Raw genomic sequence first — 21,773 nt, 5'->3', positions numbered from 1 at the left:
GAGCTGCGAAATATGATGTCACTATATAAATGTGTAAAATAAATAAATAAATCTTCAACAGATTAAGAAACTGACAAACTCCATGGATGTATATATTGCTCTTTTTTAAAATGAAAGAAGAGTATTTTTGGACATGTTGAGTTGCTTAGTTATCCTCACTTTAACAAATAAAAATAAACCATTGAGATGGGAACATTTATGTTTTTCATATAGTTGAATAATAATGCAGCAGCCTAATACTTGCCCAATAATTATGCACATATAGATATCCTCCTTAGACAAAACCTCACTTTCGCAAAATATTCAGGTTTCAGTTTAATTAACCTGTTAGATTGACAGACAGCAACGTAGTTGGTCAATCACAAAATTACTAATCAAAAATATAAATTGCCTAATAATTCTTCACGCAGTGTATGCAACAGAAACCTAGGTGAGAATCAATATTATTACAATCCATTCCTTCCTCAAATTTTAAATATTAATACGGCAGAAGCCACACATCATCACGATAATGCTCTTTTATAGAAATTATAAAGGTGTATATGCAGAATTGTATCTGATAAATTATTGTGCCTTCATGTCTGTACTGTCTCATTAATACATTGTGAGTGACCGAATTATGTGCTAACTGATGCAATGTCTAAACAGTTGAGTTTGATAAAAGTCCCCTTAAAAACAGATATAAAGAGGAACATGCTACCTATTTTAACACTCTTTAGAATGCACATTATTATGAGACACTCAGTCTCAATTGTGGACTCAGAAAGAGGACTTTATGAAGGTCTAGCCATGGCCAAGTCAATTCACAAGGAAAGGTTAAGGGTACCGTCACACAGTGCAATTTTCATCGCTACAACGGTACGATCCGTGACGCTCCAGCATCGTAACAATATCGCGCCAGCGTCGTAGACTGCTGTCACACTTTGCAATCTACGACGCTGGAGCGATAATTTCATGACGTATGTGCGATGTAGAAGCCGTTGGTTACTATGCGCACATCGTATACGATATATGTTACACCATGCGATCATGCCGCCACAGCGGGACACTAGACGACGAAAGAAAGTTTCAAACGATCTGCTACGACGTACGATTCTCAGCGGGGTCCCTGATCGCAGGAGCGTGTCAGACACTGCGATATCGTAACTATATCGCTCGAACGTCACAAATCGTGCCGTCGTAGCGATCAAAATTGCACTGTGTGACGGTACCCTAAGGTAGGTTCTCATTAGCACTTCTAAAGAGCCTTGAGGAAATGTCTGAGCATTTGTTTTAGGCCGGAGTCACACATGCGAGAAACACGTCCGTGTCTCGCATGTGAAAAGCAAGCTCTGGCGCCGACACTTCGGAGCGGAGTGTGCGGCCGCATAGCAACACATGGAGCCACACGCTCCTCTCCCAAGTGCCGGCGCCAGAGCTTGGTTTTCACATGCGAGACATGGACGTGTTTCTCGCATTTGTGACTCCTGCCTTATAGACACAAATCTCTAGCAGATAGGCTCAAGTACATGGACTTTTAGAAGAGTTAAATTGAGTACAACAATGTGCATATGTGTAGAAAGAGGTGCAAATCACTCATAATCATGTCATCTACTCCCAATTTGCATTCATTCAAGATTTCTTGTTTCACAGAACACAACTATATTTGACATTGATGAACATAATATTTACTTCAAAGAATAATGAATGAAATGAAGATTAAATTCATACTGAGTTCTTTGCTGACTGGCTACAGACATTTTTACATACTCGTTTGAAGTGTGATGTTTCTCCTATATCTAACCAAGCAAATTAATGACCATACAAAAATGATTGAAAAATAAATAAGCATTTCCATGGTATCAACATAAGAATCTGCACTGATGTATTGGCGGAATATACGGTATGGTCATTCTACTGTTCGATAAGACACTACCCACTTTAGACAGTATGGTTAAAGAGAACCTGTCAGTATGATTATGCAAGTTAGAGTTAACTTGCAAAATCATGCTGACAGGTTAAGTTTAAATTAAAGTCAATTACCTTTTAATCATTGTGAAGTTTTATCAACATCTTAATTTCTACCATAAGCTTTTCTTTCATAGTGCAAGTCTCTACATGCTGCAATAGACCAGATAGCAACATCGTTTCCTTAATGGGACCCTGTCATGTGCAAAAATGCTATTTAGCTGAAGGCATAAGGTTAATCTGCAGGTGAATAAAACTCTGCTTGTCCACCTTACGAAAAGCATGGCAACCGTGAGGAAATAAACTTATATCCTTCAAGGTGTCTCTTGCTTTCCGTCATAGGGGTGTCCACAGCTGGTTACAGTCATCCAAGTGGTGGCAGTAATCATTCCTTGGCAGTTTGACTGACAGCTCACTGTGCACATACATGCTTCAGAACGTGCTGTCATAAAAAAGTGTTAGGAAGTGATTACTGCTGCTTCTCATAGTATCATATGGTCTCTTTCCCCACCATCCAGTAGAATGTAAGCCCACAAGGGCAGGGACCTCTCCCCCTGTATCAGTCTGTCATTGTTAGTTTGCTTACTGTAAGTGATATCTGTAATTTCTATGTAACCCCCTCTCATGTACAGCACCATGGAGTCAATGGTGCTATATAAATAAGTAATAATAATATTGTGAGCAGTGACCATAATCGTTCTGTGCTTGCCACTATGACTGAAGGCAAATGTCTCTCAGGAAAATATAAACTAATTTTCTCCAAGTAGCCATACTATCATTAAGGCAGCCAGGTAGAATTTTAACACTATTTACGTCTAGATTAACCCTATGTATGCATGTAAATAGTATTTTTGCACATTGCAGGTTCCCTTAACTTGAAAAAAAATAATTCCCATTTACTGGTGCAGAAAACTAAGTTGTTTAAACATTTAGACTTCCTGGTCCAATCCATGACATCATACACATTCCAATGCAAAGTATGCGATGTGAATCACTAAGGCCCCCTGGAAGTGGCTGCATGCCATAATAGAATTTATGTGCACCAGCACTTAAAAGGTTAAACAAATATACATATTAGACAAAAAGCACTTCACCCAAAACAAACTATATATAGATGTTCCATTTAGTAACTTACATATTTTAAAAAACATAAAAGTGGAAGATGTAAATGAATGTAAACCCCCTTGAGTTTTACCAAGTTTGGATGAATGTTATGAGTCTAAGCAATCTTGTCCATCAGCTCTATAGTCCTTAACATAAATTTGCACAGAACTTACTTATTTTCTTACCTTGCAATTTGCTCGGTGGAGAAGAACTTGACTGTGTATGATGTGGAGACCCATGTGACATAAGTGGATTCATATTGTGTGGATGCGATGACCCTGTGCTGTAGGCATCCATGGCTAATTTCTGTCGAAAAGCTTCTTCTTTCCGCCTGTTTGCAAACCAATTGTAAACACGAACTTCTGTCACTAAATTTGATCCCAGGCCATGAGCCTTTGATGGTGATACTCCTCGTTGCAGACATTCTGCTCTGTAAAACATAAATCACAAGTATGATAAGAAAAAAATAATAAGAAGAAATGTTTTCCTCTATGGTACTATTTTGGATCCTCTGTGGTACTTGCCAACTATTTGTACAAACACAAATTAAAAGTGTGTTAAGCATTAGATATGTGTATTTATTTATTCTGCTCGGCCTACAACCTGCAACAGTGACCCCATTCCTTCACATCTCCTGCAGTCTCTCTCACCAGTGGTCACTACTCACCTGACTAAAATATTTAACCTCTCTCTTTCTTCAGGTATCTTTCCCTCCTCATTTAAACATGCCATCATTACCCCTTTACTTAAAAAGCCATCCCTGGACCAGAACTGCACTGCTAACTACAGACCTGTCTCTAACCTTTCCTTCATCTCTAAACTCCTGGAACGTTTGGTCCACTCCTGTCTAATCCGCTATCTCTCGGATAACTCTCTTCTCGACCCCTTACAATCTGGTTTCCACTCTTTACACTCCACTGAAACTGCCCTCACTAAAGTCTCTAATGATCTAATAACAGCTAAATCCAAAGGTCATTGCTCCCTGCAGATTCTCCTTGATCTCTCTGCCACATTTGACACTGTGGTCAAATGCTCCGCTCCGCTCTATAGGCCTGAAGGACACAGACCTCTCCTGGTTCTCCTCCTACCTCTCTGACCGCTCCTTCACTGTATCTTTTGCCAGCTCCTCTTCCTCTCCTTGTCCCCTTATTATCGGGGTTCCGCAGGGCTCAGTCCTAGGCCCCCTCCTCTTCTCTCTATCCTTCACCATCAAGCCTGTTTTCACCTTCATGACGAGGCCAAATTTACAATTCTGTCAATTTACTCTGGAATGCTTCAATGGATCACACTGATTCTGTGATGTTTTTTTCCTGATATATTGTACTTCATGATAGTGGTGCATTTTATTTGATATGACTTACGTTTATTAGTGAAAAAAATCAGAAATTTGGTAAAACTTTAAATTTTATACCCTTAAATCAGAGTTATGGCACAGAAAATAGTTAAGAAATAGAATTTCCCACATGCCATCTCCGTGTGCGGTTCCACCATTACTCCAAAGCAACATGCCCGCTGCCTTGGGGTCATCCTTGATTCTGACCTTTCATTCACCCCCTACATCCGATCACTGGCTCGCTCTTCTTACCTGCATCTCAAAAACATTTCTAGAATTCGCCCTTTTCTTAATTTCGACTCTGCAAAAACTCTGACTGTTTCACTTATTCATTCTCGTCTGGACTATTGTAACTCTCTACTAATCGGTCTCCCTCTTGCAAAACTTTCCCCGCTCCAATCTGTCCTGAATGCTGCAGCCAGGATCATATTCCTCACCAACCGTTACACCGATGCCTCTACCCTGTGCCAGTCATTACACTGGCTACCCATCCACTCCAGAATCCAGTACAAAACTACTACCCTCATCCACAAAGCACTCCATGGCTCAGCACCACCCTACATCTCCTCCCTGGTATCAGTCTACCACCCTACCCGTGCCCTCCGCTCCGCTAATGACCTCAGGTTAGCATCCTCAATAATCAGAACCTCCCACTCCCGTCTCCAAGACTTTACACGTGCTGCGCCGATTCTTTGGAATGCACTACCTAGGTTAATACGATTAATCCCCAATCCCCACAGTTTTAAGCGTGCCCTAAAAACTCATTTGTTCAGACTGGCCTACCGCCTCAATGCATTAACCTAACGATCCCTGTGTGGCCTATTTATAATAAAAAAAAAAAAAAAAAAAAAGGTTCCTCGCATCATGTTCTCATACACTTTATGCAGTATTAGCCCTCTGTGTCTGTACTGCTACATACTTAGGCAGGTAACTGGTTCATGCAGCTTTACATGAACACCTGAGCCTTACACTATAGCTGGTCCGAATAACTAAAGCAATTGTTACCATCCACCTCTCGTGTCTCCCCTTTTCCCCATAGTTTGTAAGCTTGCGAGCAGGGCCCTCACTTAATTAAAAGCCGGCAAATGATCTGCCGCATACAGTATAGAATAGAATAAGTTAGGATAAAATAGTATACATGTAGAATATATAGTATATATATATATATATATATATATATATATATCAGTGAAGCACATATATACTGTATATCTTTATATTTCATAGACAAATGGCAGAATAGCCGATGATTCATTTGTCAGCTTCTGTAAAATCATTGCAGAAGCCGACAGGATAGGAGACATGGTTTACATACAGTAAACCATCGCAGAACAGTTAGATTTATATATGTCAGTGACTAATACTGTCAGTAGTATGTGTGTGTAAAATTTGGGACCTGTATGTATTTAATAAAAGAATGTTTTCACTGAAAAAACTGGCGTGGGCTTCCACGCAATTTTCTGCGCCAGAGCGGGAAAGCCAGTGACTGAGGACAGATATTAATAGCCTAGAGAGGGACCATGGTTATTGGCCCCCCTGGCTAAAAACATCTGCCCCCAGCCACCCCACTACCCTGGAGCTTTGGAATATGGGGCAATAAGAGGTTAATGTCACCTTTGTATTGTAAGGTGACATTAAGCCTGGCTTAGTAACGGAGAGGTGTTAATAACACACCTATCCATAATAATCCTAAAGTTTGTAAAGTGTTAAATAAACACACACATGCAGAATAAAGTATTTTAATGAAATGAAAGACCACACAGTTTTGCCATCTTTATGAAGAATAAATATTATGAATTTGCCAATCCAAACGATGCCCTCGATCTCCTGTAATAAATAAAAAATAAAAAAAACAACAATATATCCATACCTGTCCGGCGTTTAGTCCCACGGCGTAATCCATATCTGGGAGATATATAGTTTACAACCAGGAGCGGTGCTAATGCGATCGGCCTGGCTGTAAACTACTGGGGACTGAATGAGAAGCTGCCGGCGTCAGCATCAGTGACGTCAGCGCAGCCTCCCAGCCTCCCAAAATATTCTTTTGTTAAATATATACAGGTCCCAAATTTTACACACACATACTACTAACAGTATTGGTCACTGACATATAAAAATATAACTGTTCTGCAATGGTTTACTGTATGTAAACCATGTCTCCTATCCTGTCGGGTTCTGCAATGATTGCACAGAAGCCGACAAATGAATTATCGACTATTCTGCTATCTATCTGTCTATGAAATATAAATATATATATATATATATGTGTGTCACTGACATACCGTATATATATATATATATATATATAAATATATATATATATATATATATACACACACTGCTCAAAAAAATAAGGGGAACACTTAAACAACAGAATATAACTCCAAGTAAATCCAACTTCTGTGAAATCAAACTGTCCACTTGGGAAGCAACACTGTTTGACAATCAATTTCACATGCTGTTGTGCAAATGGAATAGACAACAGATGGAAATTATTGGCAATTATCAAGACACACTCAATAAAGGAATGTTCCTGCAGGTGGGGACCATAGACCACATCTCAGTACCAATGCTTTCTGGCTGATGTTTTGGTCACTTTTGAATGTTGGTTGTGCTTTCACACCCGTGGTAGCATGAGATGGACTCTACAACCCACACAAGTGGCTCAGGTAGTGCAGTTCATCCAGGATGGCACATCAATGCGAGCTGTGGCAAGAAGGTTTGCTGTGTCTGTCAGCGTAGTGTCCAGAGGCTGGAGATGCTACCAGGAGACAGGCCAGTACACCAGGCGACGTGGAGGTGGCCGCAGGAGCGTAACAACCCAGCAGCAGGACCGCTACCTCAGTCTTTGTGCAAGGAGGAACAGGAGGAGCACTACCGGAGCCCTGCAAAATGCCCTCCAGTAGGCCACAAATGTGCATGTGTCTGCACAAATGGTTAGAAACTGACTCCATGAGGATGGTCTGAGTGCCCGACATCCACAGATGGGGTTGTGCTCACAGCCCAACACCATGCAGGACGCTTGGCATTTGCCACAGAACACCAGGATTGGCAAATTCGCCACCGGCACCCTGTGCTCTTCAAGGATGAAAGCAGGTTCACACTGAGCACATGTGACAGACGTGACAGAGTCTGGAGACGCCGTGGAGAGTGATCTGCTGCCTGCAACATCCTTCAGCATGACCGGTTTGGCAGTGGATCAGTAATGTTGTGGGGTGGCATTTCTTTGGAGGGCCACACAGTCCTCCATGTGCTTGCCAGAGGTAGCCTGACTACTATTAGGTACCGAGATGAGATCATCAGACCCCTTGTGAGACCATATGCTGGTGCAGTTAGCCCTGGGTTCCTCCTAATGAAGGACAATGCCAGACCTCATGTAGCTGGAGTGTGTCAGCAGTTCCTGCAAGATGAAGGCATTGAAGCTATGGACTGGCTCGCCTGTTCCCCAGACCTGAATCCGATTGAACACATCTGGGACTTCATGTCTCGCACCATCCACCAATGTCACGTTGCACCACAGACTGTCCAGGAGTTGGCAGATGCTTTAGTCCAGGTATGGGAGGAGATCCCTCAGGAGACCATCCGCCTCATCAAGAGCATGCCAGGCATTGTAGGGCGATCATACAGGCACGTGGAGGCCACACACACACTACTGAGCATCATTTCCTTGTCTTGAGGCATTTCCACTTAAGTTGGATCAGCCTGTAACTTAATTTTCCACTTTGATTTTGAGCATCATTCCAACTCCAGACCTCCGTGGGATATTAGTTGTCATTTACGTTGATCATTTTTAGGTTTTATTGTTCTCAACACATTTCACTATATACCGTAAATACTCGAGTATAGGCTGAGATTTTCAGCCCACTTTTTGGGCTGAAAGTGCCCCTCTCGGCTTATACTCGAGTCGTTGTCCCAGGGGGTTGGCGGGGGAGAGGGAGCGGCGGCTGTCACATACTCACCTGCTCCTGGCGTGGTCCCTGCATCTTCGATGGTCTCCGGGCAGCTCTTCCTGTGTTAAGCGGTCACGTGGTACCGCTCATTAAAGTAATGAATATGGACGCATATTCATTACTTTAATGAGCGGTACGTGACCGCTGAACATAGGAAGATGCCGCCGGCTCCCGGAGACCATCTGACAGTGAGAAGCTGCCAATGACCACGCCGGGAGCAGGTGAGTATGACGGGGAAGGTGAGCATTGTGCGATATTCACCTCTCCCTGTTCCACCGCTGCGTGCCGCTGTCTTCTGTCCTCTGGCTGTGACTGTTCAGGTCAGAGGGCGCGATGACGTAGCTAGTGTGTGCGCCGCCCTCTGCCTGAACAGTCACTGCGGAGGATGGAAGACAGAGCGGGGCGCAGCGGTGGAACGGGGAAGGTGAATATCGTAAGTGCCGGGGGCCTGAGCAAAGAGAGGTGAGTATGTGATTTTTTTCTTTTAATCGCAGCAACAGCATATGGGGCATAATGTGTGGAGCATCTTATGGGGCATAATGTGTGGAGCATCTTATGGGGCATAATGTGTGGAGCATCTTATGGGGCATAATGTGTGGAGCATCTTGTGGGGCCTAATGTGTGGAGCATCTTATGGGGCATAATGTATGGAGCATCTTATGGGGCATAATGTGTGGAGCATCTTATGGGGCATTGGGGCATAATCTATGGAGCATCTTATGGGGCATAATGTATGGAGCATCTTATGGGGCATAATCTATGGAGCATAATCTATGGAGTATCTTATGGGGCATAATGTATGGAGCATCTTATGGGGCAAAATCTATGGATGTGTGGAGCATCTTGTGGGGCCTAATGTGTGGAGCATCTTATGGGGCATAATGTATGGAGCATCTTATGGGGCATAATATGTGGAGCATCTTATGGGGCATTGGGGCATAATCTATGGAGCATAATCTATGGAGTATCTTATGGGGCATAATGTATGGAGCATCTTATGGGGCAAAATCTATGGAGCATCTTATGGGGCATAGTCTATGGAGCATCTTATGGGGCACAATATATGGAGCATCTTATGGGGCATAATGTATTATTATTATTTATTGTTATAGCGCCATTTATTCCATGGCGCTTTACATGTGAGAGGATTACATGTATGGAAGATCTTATGGGGCATAATCTATGGAGCACCTTATGGGGCATAATCTATGGAGCATTTTATGGGGCATAATCTATAGAGCATTTTATGGGGCATAATGTATGGAGCATCTTATGGGGCATAATCTATGGAGTATCTTATGGGGAATAATCTATGGAGCATCTTATGGGGCATAATATATGGAACATCTTATGGGGCATAATGTATGGAGGATCTTATGGGGTATAATCTATGGAGCATCTTATGGGGCATAATCTATGGAGCATTTTATGGGTATAATCTATGGAGCATCTTATGGGGCCATCAACCATTATGCAGCATTGTATGGGGCAAATGTTTCTATGGAGCATCTTAAGGGGCCATTATTAATCTTTGTGCAGCATTATATGGGGCATATTTTAATATGGAGCATCTTATGGGGAGTATTTTGTATGGAGCATCTTATGGGGCCCATCATGGACTGTATGGAGCATTACATGGGGCTCCTGATTCAATATGTATATTCAAAAACACTTAACCTACTGATGTCTCAATTAATTTTACTTTTATTGGTATCTATTTTTGTTTTTGAAATTTACCAGTAGCTGCTGCATTTTCCCAGTTTTTTGTGGCTAAATTAGGGGGGTTGGCTTATACTCGGGTCGACTTATACTCGATTATATACAGTAATGAATAAAAATTTACAACAGGAATATTTCATTCAGTGATATCTAGGATGTGGGATTTTAGTGTTCCCTTTATTTTTTTGAACAGTGTACATATACAGTATATATATATATATATATATATATATATAGAGAGAGTATATATATATATATATATACCTATTCTATGTGTATATATCTGATCTATCTATTCTAACCTGTCAGTGTGATTTTACTGTACACCGCACATGAATTGCCATCTTTTCAAAGGACACCGGTGCGTATTTCTCGCAAATCACACTGATGGTCCATGTGGTGGTGAGTCTCAGCCGATATACTGTGCAAATCACAGCATGCTACGATTTCACTCGCACGTATAATATGGCCCAGAAAAAAAATGGTGATGGGAGCTGCCCCATAGATTAACAGTGGGTTTTTTCTCGCATAGCACTCATCCGTATTTCTCTCTAGCGTGACTCCAGCCTTAAAATGATACCTTTGAGGAAATCCCTCTTATGGTTGTTCATTAATCTTTATTTTCAATTTGTAGTTAATGAGATTCTTGTGCCTAAGGTGGGGTTGGTGCATGTGGCACTCTTATTATATATTCATAATGCAGACTGCTGACAGATCACTGATCCCTCACTGACCTGCCCCCTAGTTTGCATAATGAATACCTAACATACGGTATTTTCTGGTGTATAAGACGGCTGGGCGTATAAGACGACCCCCAATCACATCACGGTCACGCGACCGGTCACGCAACGTCATCAAAGGTCCTTCACTCAATGCATCCTTAGGAACAGAGACCGCCGCTTGCACCACTGAGAGCCGCGGGCCGTCGTAAGGTAAGAATATCTCATATTTTTTATTTTTATTCTTTTTTTACATGAATATGGATCCCAGGGCCTGAAGGAGAGTCTACTATCCTCCAGACCCTGGGAACCATACAGGACCGCTCCCTGCACACGCCATACCCGGCGTATAAGACGATCCCTGACTTTTGAGATGAATTTCAGGGTTAAAAAGTAGTCTTATACACCGGAAAATATGGTACTGAAGAAAGAGACAAAAGACTTGTCTGCAGGAAGGTGCCGGCTGTGGCACCTGCTCTGCAGCATAATCGCATCGTTAGTGTGGCAATAATACATTTTCTTGATGTTATCCATCTAGGGGGAAAAAAAAAACAATTTTAAAATGGCACCCGCCGCGCCTGGCGGCTCCATCTTACTGGATAAGAAAAAAAATTCCTCCTCCAAGATGGCACTTCCCACGTCTGCGCAGTAGCAGCTCTCGGATCACAGCTATGGACACCGATAGCTGCATTATGAATATCTAATCACCACATACACCTAAGCACCACATACACCAGCCCCGCCTTAGGACACGAGAATCTCATTAACTATAAACTTAAAATAAAGATTAAAAAACAACCACAAGACGGATTTCATCAACTAAGGTATCATTTAATCAGCATAACGACGCCGACCTGACAGTGTGTGTAAGTTACTGTGCACAATCGTGCTGACAGGTTCCCTTTAAGGCTTGTTCATATTGCGTTAATGTGACCGCGCTAACGGACAGCGTTGCACGGCGAAATTAACGCCGTGCAACGCGTCCGTTAGCGCGCCCATTAACAGCAATGGGGACGCGCATCACTAGCGCGTGCCGTTTTCGGCACGCGCTGGCGATGTGCCGGTGTTTTGTGGCGCGCCGCGGACGCTGCTTGCAGCGTCCGCGGCGCGCCCGAGGTCCGTTCCCCGCTCTCGCAGATCGGAGATCTGCGAGAGCGGGGACGTTTAACGCGACCCCATAAAACAACATTGCGTTAGCGCAATCTGCTAGTGCTAGGCGCTAAACGGATTGCACTAACGCAATATGAACCTAGCCTAAGTGTTTTATAGGGAAATGGCTTTTCTCCATTATTACCTGTTACACTCTTCAACTAATGCCTCTCTTTCTTCTTTACTGGGGTTCTTTTGTCTTTCGTATGCTTGGTAAAGAATATGCTGGGAAGCTGGTCCCCATTTGAAGCGATTTCGTCTCATTTTCTTGTTGGTCGGTTCTGAGCAAGAATCATCAGATTGCCCAGTGACTTGGTTTTGTTGGTTAAACTCCGGAAAGAGAAACAGCAGCTGTTCCTGATTGCTTTTGTCTGTCATATTTCCAGAACCCTGGACTGTTTGGCTGAATTCTGTGAAGGAAAAGGGGAAAATAAATCTATCAATGGAAAACAAGTATCATGCAACACAAAATAAGGATATGTACAGTAGTGCTCAAAAGCTTACATACCACGGCGCAATTCTTGCTTTCTTGGCCTTTTTTCAGAAAATATGAATGATTACACCAAAACTTTTTCTCCACTCATGGTTAGTGGTTGAATGAAGCCATTTATTGTCAAACTACTGTGTTTTCTCTTTTTAAATCATAATGACAACCCAAAACATCCAAATGACCCTGATCAAAAATTCACATACCCTGGTGATTTTGGCCTGATAACATGCATAGAAGTTGACACAAATGAGTTTTAATTGCTACTAAAGGTAACATCCCCACCTGTGACCTGTTTGCTTGTAATCAGTGTGTGTGCATAAAAACTAAGTGAGTTTCTGGGATCCAGACAGACTCTTGCATCTTTCATCCAGCCACTGACGTTTCTGGATTGTCATGGGGAAACCAAAAGAATTGTCAATGGATCTATGGGAAAAGGTAGTTGAACTGTATACAACAAGAAAGAGATACAAAAAGATATCCAAGGAATTGATATTGCCAGTCAGCAACGTTCAAACTGTGATTAACAAATAGAAAATCAGGGGCTCTGTAAAAACAAAACCACGGTCAGGTCGACCAACAAAAATGTTGTCCACAACTGCCAGGAAAATTGTTTGGGATGCAAAGAAAACCCACAAATAACATCAGCTGATATACAAGACTCTCTGAAAACCAGCGATGTGGCTGTTTCAAGATGCACAATAAGGAGGCACTTAAAGAAAATAACCTGCATGGTCGAGTCGCCAGAAGAAAGCCATTACTGTGCAAATGCCACAAAGTATCTTGCCTACAATATGCAAAATAGCACAGAGACAAGCCTCAAAACTTCTGTAACAAGGTAATTTAGAGTGATGAGACCAAAATTCAACATTCAAATTTGGCATCAACCATAAACGTTACATTTGGAGAGGGGTCAACAAGGCCTATGATGAAAGGAACACCATTCCTAATGTAAAGCATGGAGGTGGATCGCTGATGTTTTGGGGATGTGTGAGCTACAAAGGCACAGGAAACGTGGTCAAAGTTGAAGGAAAGATGAATGCAGCACATTATCAGCAAATACTCTAGGCAAATTTGCGCTCATCAGCCCGGAAGCTGTGAATGGGACGTACTTGGATGTTCCAACATCACAACGATTCAAAATACAGGGCCAAGTCAACCTGTCATTGGCTACAGCAGAACAAAGTGAAGGTTCTGGAATGGCCATCTCAGTCTCCTGACCTCAATATCACTGAGCCAATCTGGGGAGATCTCAAACACTCAGTTCATGCTAGACAGCCCAGGAATTTACAGGAACTGGATGCTTTTTGCCAAGAAGAGTGGGCAGCTTTACCATCTGAGAAAATAAAGAACTTCATCCACAACTACCACAAAAGACATCAAGATGTCATTGATGTGAGAGCGGGTAATACACGATATTAAGAAATGGGGTATGTGAAATTTTGATCAGGGTCATTTGGATGTTTTGGGTTGTCATTATGATTTAAAAATGAAAACATAGTAGTTTGACAGTAAATGGCTTCACCCAACCACTAATCAAAAGTGGAGAAAAAGATTTGGTGTTATCATTTATATTCTCTGAAAAATGGCCAAGGAAGCAATAATTCTGCCAGGTATGTAAACCTTTGAGCACAACTATAACTGGTTTCTCTTTGTTTAACCCCTTTACACACCAAAAGTGTTTTTATCTTCAGAACCAGGCCAAATTTTACAATTCTGACCAGTGTCAATTTATGAGGTAATAACTCTCACTGATTCTGAGAATGTTTTTTCATGACATATTGTACCTCATGACAGTGGAAAAATTTCTTTGATATGACTTACATTCCTTAAAAAAAATGGAAATTTGGTGAAATTTAAAAATGTTGCAATTACCGAATTTGAATTTTTATGCCATTAAATCCTAACGTTATGAACGCAAAATTGTTAATAAATAACATTTACCACATATCTACTCTACAATTTCTTGTGCAGCTTCTCCTAAGTACACCAATACCCAATATGTGAGAGAAAACTATTGTTTGGGCTCACAGCAGGGCTTAAAAGGGAAGGAGCGAAATTTGACTTTTTGAATGCAAAATTTGCTGAAATAATTTGCAGACGCCATGTCATGTTTGAAGTGCCACTGATGTGCCTCATAAGTAGAAATCCCACATAAGTGACACCATTTTGGAAACTAGACCACTCAGAGAATTTATCTAGATTTGTGCTGAGCACATTGAACCCTCAGGTGTTCACAGAAGTTTATAATGTAGAGCCATGAAAATAAAAAAAAGTTCCAGCAAAAATGTTGTTTTGGCCATAGATTTTTTTCATTTTCATAAGGATAGCAGGAGAAAAGGGACCCCAAAGTTTGTTGAGCAATTTCCCCTGAGTACACAGATACTGCATATGGGGTCGAAAACTACTTTTCAAGCATGGTACAAAGCTCAGATGGGAAGTAACGCAATATTTGTAGATTGTGAGCCTTCGCGGGCAGGGTCCTCTCTCCTCCTGTACCAGTTATGACTTGTATTGTTTAAAATTATTGTACTTGTTTTTATTATGTATACCCCTCCTTACATGTAAAGCGCCATGGAATAAATGGCGCTATAACAATAAATAATAATAATATTGGAGTTCAGATTTTGCTGGACTGGTTTGAGGGTGCCATGTAACATTGGCAGAGCTCCTGAGGTGCCAGAACAGCAGAACACCCATAAGAGACCCCATTTTACAAACTACATTTCTCAATGAATTAATCTAGGAGTTCAGTGATCATATTGACACCACATATTGACACCCTATTTTGGAAATTATACGCTTTTGGGAATTTAGCTACAAGTGTAGTGACGAATTTGACCCCATGGGTGTTTTCCGGAAACAAGTAGCGGTGGATGTTACTGTGTGAAAATTGCAAACTGCCCTTGTAGTGATCAGTACGTTGAAGTGACCAGTACTTTGTAGTGACCAGTACATTGTATTGCCTAGCTCAAGCTTCTGGAGACATTCACCTGTAAATTAGATGGGCTGTTATTGCTACAGAAATGCCAAACATATGGATGCTAAATGTGGTTTAGGCACATTGAGGCTCAGAAGGGAGGGGGGTATTTGGATTTGGGAGCACAGGATTTGCTGAATTTCTCTTGGGGGGGCAAGGGCCATTGCGCTTTTCCAAAACCTTTTTACTAACAGTAACGTGTAAGCACCTATATTTCTGTTAACAGATGACGGACCTGAGTGGGAGCTTGCTTATTTTGCGGATTGAGTTGAATCTTTTATTGGGAACATTTTACATAACATTTGGGATCACATTTATCCTGTGCTCTACGCTGAGCACTTACATTGGGAGTTTCCATTTAAATCTCTGAGTGATGAAATTCAGATGAAACCCTTGAAGGGTCCATTCACTATAATGAGGCAACAGAGTTACTCTGGACTCCGTCTTTCCACTTTTCAGAAGTGCCAACGTCACATTTATGCACGTCTAAAAAGACAGACACTGCACAGGATAAATATGAACCGAGCTTTACTGCGATCTTTGGGAGGCAAAATGAAAAAAATTAGTAGCAGGTGAAGAATTGGTTTTATTTATTTTTTACTTTGTTTCCTTGACTAGATGGTTTTTCCTTTGGGTCAGTGCGATTACAGCGATCCCAGATTTATATCGTGTTTTTAGGTTTCGCTGCTGTCACAGACTAGAAGACACTTTTTTGCAAAAATTAGCATTTGCATTGCCATATTTTGAGAGCTATAATTGTTTTTTGCAGGAAGAGTTGACGATTTTATTGGCACCATTTTTCAGCGTATGACTTTTTTTATTGCTTTTTATTTATTTTATTTATTATTTATATGAACAAAAACCAGCAATTCAGGAAATGTTTTCTGGGGGGGTTTATGCGTGGTAAAATTGATAATGCAACTTTATTCTTCGGGTCAGTACAATTACAAAAATACCACATTTATTTATTTTTTTTTTTTTGTCGCTTTTACACAAGTAAACTATTTTATAGAAAAAATAATTATTTTTGCATTGATTTATTCTGAGAGCTACAACTTTTTTTATTTTTCCACTGATGGAACTGTATAGCAGACTGTTTTCTGTGGGGCAAGATGACGTTTTCAGCTATACCATTTATACTTACATTTGTCTTTTCGTGTTTTATTCCACATTTTGTTTGTCAGTATGATGAAAAAGCATAGTGGCAATACCAAATATACGTACTTTTTTGTTTATTTTTTTTATAAAGATATTTATTTATGGGTACAATATATATGTTTTATTTATTATTGTTTCGTAAATATACTTTTACATGTTTTTTTGTTTACTTTTTTAACCTTTTTTCTTAGTCCCACTATGGGACTTTAACTTTCAGCAGTCTGATCACAGTTCTAATATATTGCAATGCATGAGCACTGCAATGCATTAGGACTAAGGCTATGTGCACACTTTGCAGATTCCACTGCGGATTTTTCCGCAGCGGAATTGCAAAATCCGCAGTGAAAACCCATCGCGGTTTTTACTGCGGATTTATCGCGGTTTTTACTGCGTTTTCTTCTGCGGATTTTCAACTGCAGTTTTCTATTGGAGCAGCTGAAAATCCGCAGAAAAGAAGTGACATGCTGCGGAATGTAATCCGCAGCGTTTCCGCGCGGATTTTTCTGCAGCATGTGCACAGCGTTTTTTGTTTCCCATAGGTTTACATTGAAATGTAAACTCATGGGAAACTGCTGCGGATCCGCAGCGGTCAAATCCGCTGCGTATCCGCAGCAAAATCCGCAAAGTGTGAATATAGCCTAAGGCTATGTGCACACGTTGCGGATTCCATTGCGGATTTTTCCGGTGGATTCTGCAAAATCCGCAGGTAAAATGCCCTGCCTTTTACCTGAAGATTCACCGCGGATTTACTGCAGTTTTTGTGCGGATTTCACTTGCGTTTTTACACCTGCGGATTCCTATTAAGGAATAAGTGTAAAACGCTGCGGAATCTGCACAAAAAATTAACATGCTGTGGAAAATAAACCACTGCGTTTCCACGCAGAATTTTCCGCAGCATGTGCACTGCGGATTCTGTTTTCCATAGCGTTACATGGTACTGTACAATGCATGGAAAACTGCTGCGGATCCGTAGGGCCAAATCCGCTTCGGATTCGCAGCCAAATCCGCAACGTGTGCATATACCCTTACAGTCTGCCCTTACACAAACTTGTTAGATCATGCACTGAGCATGATCTAACAAGTTTGATAGAGCCTGATGACCCGGATGTCTTCATGTGGGAGAGGGCGCTCCCTCCCTCTGCCTGCCTGCCTTCTAAACGCTGCGATCACAGCATTTAGGAGGTCAAAGTGCCAGGAACGCTGTGGGCACCAATCCTGGCACTGAGTGCCAGGTATTAGCTGTCAGAATCAGCTGACACCCGGCAGTGATCGTATGAGCACAGCCCCTGTGCTCACAAAATCGTCTGGACGTACTCAGTATGTCCAAGGTCAAGAAGCACTTCCTAACCAGGACGTGCTGAGTACATCAAAGTTCAGCAAGGGGTTAAAGAGTAACCTTTTAATTTTTTTCTTAGATGAAAAGTACTCATGAAAATAAGACAATTGGTAATATATCTTATTAGAGAAATCTGCTTCTTTCTTCTCCTGATCTCTTGATCATTCGTTCTCAAATTTCTCAATTTATGGTTAAAATCTCTCTTTGTTGAATATATATTTAACAGATTTCACCCATAAACGGAGAGTGAAAGGTCAATCTGGAAGGCAAAAGAAACAAATGTCTCAGATAAGATATATTACAAAGTTGCTTATTTTCATGTGTACAATTGATTTTTAAATAAAAACTAAAACAACAGTTATTCTTTATGTGAAAGGGAACCTGTCAGCAGGATTGTGCTCAGTAAAGTACAGACAGTGTCAGGTTGGCACTGTTATACTAATTAAAATGATACCTTGGTTGGTGAAATCTGTTTTGTGGTTGTTGTTTAATCTTTATTTGAAGTTTTCAGTTAATGAGATTCTCGTGCTCTGAAGCAGCCTGTGGTTGAGGCTTTATGTGGTGCTCTGCTTAGGTATTCATCTCTATGGCTTTTGACAGGTCAATGATCTCTCAGTGATCTACCCCCTATTTTACATACTACATAGAATTTAGTTTGAAGTTAAATATTGAAAATGCTTAAGGGTTAAAGGAACCTGTGACCAGGTTTGGCCGATACAGTTTCAGGGCTTATATACAGCATTCTGTAATGCTGTATATAACCCCCTGATCCCACCTGTAAGAGAAGAAAATATTATGCTCACCTGGGGGTGGTCCGGTCCAATGGGTGTCACTCTTCTTGGTCCAGCGCCTCCATCTTCTTGCGATGCTGTCCTCCTGCATGCTTCATGTGGATGACGTGTCCCTGCATCATCCACACAGGCACCCCAGAATCGCGCTCCTGTGCAGGCATACTTCTATGCCCTGCTGAGGACAGAGTAAGGTACTGCAGTGCACAGGCGCCGGGAAAGGGCATAGAGGCCCAGCGCCTGCGCACTGCAGGACTTTGCTCTGCCATCAACAGGGCAGTAAGCCTGCGCAGGAGAGCAATTCCCGGGAGCCTGTGTGGATGACGCAGGGACGCGTCATCCACATGAAGCATGCAGGAGGACGACATTGCAAGAAGATTGGAGGCGCCGGACCAAGAAGAGCGACACACATAAGACCAGACCGCCCCCCAGGTGAGTGTAATAAAAGTTATTTTTCTTCTCTTACGGGTCAGATCTGGGGCTTATATACAGAATTATAATTATAGTACGCTGTATATCAGCCCTGAAAGGGGGTGGCTGTAACTCGTATCGACCAAACCTGGTCACAGGTTCACTTTAACAGACCTTCAAGCACCACTATATATAAAAATAAAAAATGCCGAACAGCTTCTTTAATAGATAATGGTGAGACATTATAAGAATTATATAATTAGTCATGTATTAAAGCTTTTATTTCTCCTGGCTATATACAGTTCTAGTTTTTAAAGGTTGCGATGCACCTTTTTCACTTAGAATTTGCATTGTATAGTAAAGCAGTTCCACAATGATATGGTATTTTTGACTAGTATGTAATTTATGTCACAATTAACCACTAACAGCAAAAAACCTTAGCAATTTTTTTTTTACATTAAATAGTGTTGTTATATGACTCAAGTTAGCTATAACCAACAAATAAGGTAGCACTCTGTAGCACTATAGCATGCAAACATGAAATATATGAAGTTTGAATTGCATTACTGTATTGGGGCTGTAGTGGACCACCATACTGTGTGGAGAGCCATCACACTGTATAGGGCTTTGCAGAGACAATCATACTGAATGAGAGGCTGTGGGTAACCATCATACTGTATTGGGGCTGTTGGGGACCATCATGCTGTGTAGTAGGGACATTATACTGTATAGAGGGCTGTGTGGGGAATACCATACTGAATAGGAGGCTGTGGGAGACCATTATACTGTATAGGAAGCTGTGAGGGACCATCATACTATATGGGAGGCTGTGGAGGGACCATCCTACTTTGTGAGATGGTTGAGGGGGGGGTCCATCATACTATGTGGGGTGGCTATGGTGAACAATTTACTGTGCTGGGAGGCTATGGTGGACCGTCATACTGTGTGAGGAGCTGTAATAACCATCATATTGGATTAGAGGATGTGGAGACCTTCATATTGTAAATAAGGTGATGTGATGGAAATCATACTGTATGGGGTCTTTGGTAAACATAACACTGTATATGGGGGAAGTGGTGAATACCATACTGCATAGGGGGATGTGGTGATCATACTACTGTGTGGGGTGCTGAGGGCATTATATTTTGTGTGGGGTATTGTGGGGTCATCATGCCATTTAGGGGCATTCTACTGTGCGGGGGCATCATACTCTATGGGAGGTCATGAAAGGAGTATCAGGTGAGAACACTAAGGTGCTTCAGTAGAGGTAAAATAACTGTAAAGGTACCGTTACACTAAACGATTTACCAACGATCACGACCAGTGATACGACCTGGTCGTGATCGTTGGTAAGTCATTGTGTGGTCGCTGGGGAGATGTCACACAGACAGCTCTCTCCAGCGACCAACGATCAGGGGAAAGACTTCGGCATCGTTGAAACTGACTTCAACGATGCCGAAGTCCCCCTGCAGCACCCGGGTAACCAGGGTAAACATCGGGTTACTAAGTGCAGGGCCGCGCTTAGTAACCCGATATTTACCCTGGTTACCATTGTAAAAGTAAAAAAAAAAAACTCTACATACTCACATTCCGATGTCTGTCACGTCCCCCGGCGTCCACAGGGTTAAAACTGCTTTCGGCAAGAGCGCTGCTAATGCACGCGCTGCTGCCGAGAAGCTTCCCTGCACTGACTGTGTCAGTGCCGGCAGTAACAGCGGTGACGTCACCGCTGTGCTCTGCTTTACGGCCGGCACTGACAGTCAGTGCAGGGAAGCTCTCAGCCGAAGCGCGTGCATTAGCAGCGCTCTTGCCGAAAGCAGTTTTAACCCTGTGGACGCTGGGGGACATGACAGACATCAGAATGTGAGTATGTAGTGTTTTTTGTTTTTTTTCACTATTACAATGGTAACCAGGGTAAATATCGGGTTACTAAGCGCAGCCCTGCGCTTAGTAACCCAATATTTACCCTGGTTACAAGTGAACACATCGCTGGATCGGCGTCACACACGCCGATCCAGCGATGACAGCGGGTGATCAGCGAACAAAAAAAGGTCCTGATCATTCCCCAGCGACCAACGATCTCCCAGCAGGGGCCTGATCGTTGGTCGCTGTCACACATAACGATATCGTTAGCGGGAACGTTGCTACGTCACAAAAAGCGTGACGTTGCAACCATATCCTAAACTATATCGCTATGTGTGAAGGTACCTTAAGTGCTGCAATACAAATTCCATTCTGTTTCTTAAAAACTTGGGAAGTATGCCCTTCTGTGACTGCACCTAGGTGCCATGATAGGACTTTTGCTTTGGAGCCCCATGATTTCTATGTGAGCCACTACTCTGAGGCATTATTATAATGAGGCACAAGGTGTGAAGTGGTATTATGTGAAAGCACACTGGAGAATCATTATCACTATAGGGTAAGCACAGGAAATGTTATTATATTATTATTATTGTAAGAAAGCACAGGGAGACATTACTGTATGGTGCTGTATAGCTGTAAGGAGACACAGGGAGCATTATTACTTTTTAGGGGCACAGAGGTAGTATAGTACTGCTATACAGGGCACAGAAGGGTCATTATTACTGTCTTGGGCAGTAATTATAGCAGTATATGATTTTTGTAGAGGTTGTGGAATGTGAGCAGATGGCGGAAAGCAATAAACCAAAGATGTCTGTGTGCTACTGCAGCG

General features: G+C 42.0%; 1 protein-coding gene across 1 annotated transcript in view; it reads right to left on the bottom strand.

Annotated features, from left to right (window-relative positions):
- The window catches only part of HNF1B (HNF1 homeobox B), a 216,197-nt gene that overhangs the window by 173,147 nt on the left and 21,277 nt on the right, over nucleotides 1–21,773 (bottom strand). Inside the window, exons 3-4 of the mRNA XM_069756585.1 lie at nucleotides 12,067–12,331; nucleotides 3,237–3,481 (exon numbers count right to left, since the gene is read on the bottom strand). Coding sequence (XP_069612686.1) covers nucleotides 3,237–3,481; nucleotides 12,067–12,331 — 510 coding nt within the window. The remainder of the gene's footprint in view (nucleotides 1–3,236; nucleotides 3,482–12,066; nucleotides 12,332–21,773) is intronic.

This window comes from Ranitomeya imitator, chromosome 3 (genome assembly GCF_032444005.1).
Source record: "Ranitomeya imitator isolate aRanImi1 chromosome 3, aRanImi1.pri, whole genome shotgun sequence".
Taxonomy (NCBI): Eukaryota; Metazoa; Chordata; class Amphibia; order Anura; family Dendrobatidae; genus Ranitomeya; species Ranitomeya imitator.
Note: the sequence above shows the minus strand (reverse complement) of the source record. Positions and strands in the feature narration are given on the sequence as shown.